Here is a 3,428-nt window from a genome sequence, read left to right on the forward strand (position 1 = left end):
GTTGGAACGTCTCCCTGGCGATGGTAGTCCCCTTACCCACCTGCGGTTGGTATTTGCTGTGTGGTGCTATGCTTTGCCAGGTTGTGCTGGGAAGGGATGGGATGGATTGGGATGGATTGGGCTGGGATGGGCTGGGCTGGGATGGGCTGGGCTGGGCTGGGCTGGGCTGGGATGGGCTGTGATGGGCTGGGATGGGATGAGATGGGCTGGGATGGGATGGGCCTTAAAATGGAACAGAACAAAAAGGCATCCAGCTCAACAGTTTGAGGCTAAACTAAACCGATGTTGGTGTATGGAGGGAACCAGCCAGCTGGGACGGAAGGCAGACATGTCGTGCATTGTGTTCCCCTTCCTTTGTTTAGTAGTTGAGGGTGATTATCGGCCTGGAAAATGAAATGCAGCATGAATGCAGCCACAACGCGTGCTGAATCAGGGTTTCACACTATCAGCATTACCAAATGACGGGAGACAAAAAACAGTGTTGGGATAGGGCCATCTCCCTGTGATGCAGGATAATGGTCAGATTGTTGCTGCCTTCAGCAGCCCCCTGGAGGGGATATACACAGAGACAAAGAGAGGTGCAGAGAGAAAGGAAGGCCTCTCCATTCACACTGGGCCACTCCAGAGGCCCCCGCTGGCCAGGCACAACAAATATGCCTGAGCAGAATGGGACAGTGCCACCTCCACGCAGAGGTGGGAAAACTGATGGAGTGCTTTGGCCCTGAAAGTGGATCCTCATATCAACGCCCTATGGGACCTCCAGTCCACCTCCCTCTACCTGCCCTGCGTTTGTCTGACCTGACCTGACCTTGGGCCTTTGTGATTGTCCCAGTGCTTTAGCTTTTAAGCCCTCCCTCAAACAAACAGTAACATAATGAGACTTCAAACCCCCTGGTCCTCTATGGTGACGGTGTGCCCCTTCTCTTCCCTTCCTCTCCTTTCCCATGTTTTTACGATGTATATTAAACCGCGACGAGGGTGAGATGGGGCCCCGGAATTCCTCAGAACCACTGAGTAATCAGTGGAGTGTATTCATGGATGCCAAGGAAAGCCAGGCTTCCCCCAAAATTTTTTACCAATAAATGTTTTTAAATAAAATACAATAATGTATCTTTCGTCTCTCTGTGTTTCATAATTTTCCTTCAATTTGCAAGAGGCTGTATGTATCTCACTGGAGAAAGCATCCGAGTGAGCGAAACAGCGCCCCTCTGTCTCTCTATGTGTAGCTCATCTATCTGATGCTGTCTGGTTCAAACGGGTATGACATTGTTGCCGCCCGTAGCATTGAAGGCAAGGGAAGCCAGCGAGCATCTGGCCTCCCTTGGCGAAAAAAGTATAAAAATTAGCCAATTAGCGTTGAGCTAAACTGAGCGAGCTCAACTGTGAATGGTCCTGGCGCACCAAAAAAAAAAGTGTCAAGGGAAGCCAGTTTGTTGACTTCACTGGACAGAGGTTGCTATCCAGTTTTGTGATAAAACAAAGGTGTGGTTGAATTTACTCTGTCACTGTGTCTTCTTATTGTCTTGGCCTTTAGGCCTATATATCACGGTCGCAAGGCATACGAACTAACAGGTTATAGAGGGTGCTTGGCTTCCCCAGTGATTTTACCCACGCACCGCTACTGTGAGGAATGTGTCCGGTCGTGAAGTAGGGTGGAGGTGAGGGGTCCCTGGAGGACCCTTGTCCTTCCGCTGGCAGGCCGGCTGGCTGCTTATTTAAGTGGAGGAGAGAGAGTGGAGGGTTTTTTTTGTTTGTGGGGGGATTTATTAGTTGTGGCGTTTAGAAGGCCTCTCCCTGTCTACTCCATCCAGACGGGCTGTTAAGCTATACGCCACAGATGGGATGGGTTGTTCCACTGAGAACCTTCTGACATTCTATTTCTATATTCCCCTGTTCTTAGAACCTGTCATTCCCCTACCTAGCAGACGTCATGTGGATTGTTTTGCTCATGAACAAGGTGTCACTCTTCATTGGGCTGCTGTGATAATTAAAGTGAGGCTCCATTCCCATGGAGTGTTGACCACAGTTAATTAGATTTAGTGATACGTTACATAGTGTGTCATAAAGTGAATACATGTGTAGGAGTGTATTTGAATGAAGGCAGCCAGTGAAAGGCAGCAGGTTTGGGGCTCTTTCGCAATGCTGTGTGGGGCTACCCCCTTCAACTCCCCCCTACCTACACACACCCCCAACGTACACACACACACACACAAACACACACACCCCTACACACACACCCAACATACATAGCACACACACACAAACCCCTACACACACATCCAATGTACGTAGCACACCCCTACACACACGCACACACACACACACACACACACACACACAAACACACACACACACACACACACCTCAGTGGGTCTTTAATAAAGGGATCTGTTACAGGCCTGGGGGTGGGGGTCTGTCTTCTTGTCGGCTGAGGTGTGTAACCCTTAAACCCTTAAGCAGCCTTGGAGCAGGCAGATCAGTGGTGCCCCTGGTATTGTGTGCTGCTACTCTGACAGCATGGCTGTCAGCTGACAAGGACCTGAGAGGGGCCGGGCTGCCTCACCCAGTGTCTGAGAACAAAGCACCTCCCCTGGCCTGTAATCAAAGCCCTGGGATATAACAGCCATCACACCCACCTTGTCCTGGACACAAAACACACCTTTTGGAGTGTGTGTGTGTGTCTGTGTGTGTGTGTGTGTGTGTGTGTGTGTGTGTGTGTGTCTGTGTGTGTGTGTGTGTGTGTGTGTGTGTGTGTGTGTGTGTGTGTGTGTGTGTGTGTGTGTGTGTGTTTGTGTGTGTGTGTGTGTGTGTGTGTGTGTGTGTGTGTGTGTGTGTGTGTGTGTGTGTGTGTGTGTGTGTATGCATGTGTTAGTATCTGTCTCTGTGTGTGTGTGCATGAGAAAACTCAAGTAAAAGCTCAATTTACTTCTTGTCTGGATTCCTCTCCTCAGTACGGTAGGGGAGTTTGCTGTGCTGGAAGTAAGTTGTGGCTGGAGTAATGCTTCCACTCTTCCCTGCCTCAGGTGTTCCCTGGAGGGAACTGTGGCTTTCTAGGTTTGGGGAAGTGATGTTTGGCCAGGCGGGCCCTGAGCAGGAACAGACTGTCTTAGAAATCCATACAAACCACAGGTGGAATGAGAATAGCATAGAATGGTTGGATAGGTAGTACAGTACTGTCACTGGGACCGCAGGACATACATGGTTCACTAACATTCATTTGTGAGTTTATACTCCAATCAAAACATGACAGATGGAGTTTTATTGAACTCTGAATGCCTTTGGTCATGGTTGTGTAAAGACTCATAACTCCATGGGGTGAGGAAATACAACGCTTTTATACTGAGAGAATGTTTTGCAATGTTAGGCGTGCAGTTTTGTGTTCCCTCTATGACACCCCAGGGCCATCTGTCTCTGGTTGATTACAGTGC

General features: G+C 49.4%; 1 protein-coding gene across 1 annotated transcript in view; it reads right to left on the bottom strand.

Annotated features, from left to right (window-relative positions):
• Positions 1 to 3,019: 3,019 nt before the first annotated feature.
• Positions 3,020 to 3,428, bottom strand: part of LOC311106224 (roundabout homolog 1-like) — a gene marked incomplete at both ends in the record, with an annotated part of 23,536 nt that continues 23,127 nt past the window's right edge. The window contains one exon of the mRNA XM_084148527.1: positions 3,020 to 3,105. Within this exon, the coding sequence (XP_084004653.1) occupies positions 3,020 to 3,105 (86 nt within the window). The remainder of the gene's footprint in view (positions 3,106 to 3,428) is intronic.

The sequence above is a fragment of the Coregonus lavaretus genome, assembly GCF_964263955.1.
Source record: "Coregonus lavaretus genome assembly, chromosome: 30".
NCBI classification, from domain to species: Eukaryota; Metazoa; Chordata; class Actinopteri; order Salmoniformes; family Salmonidae; genus Coregonus; species Coregonus lavaretus.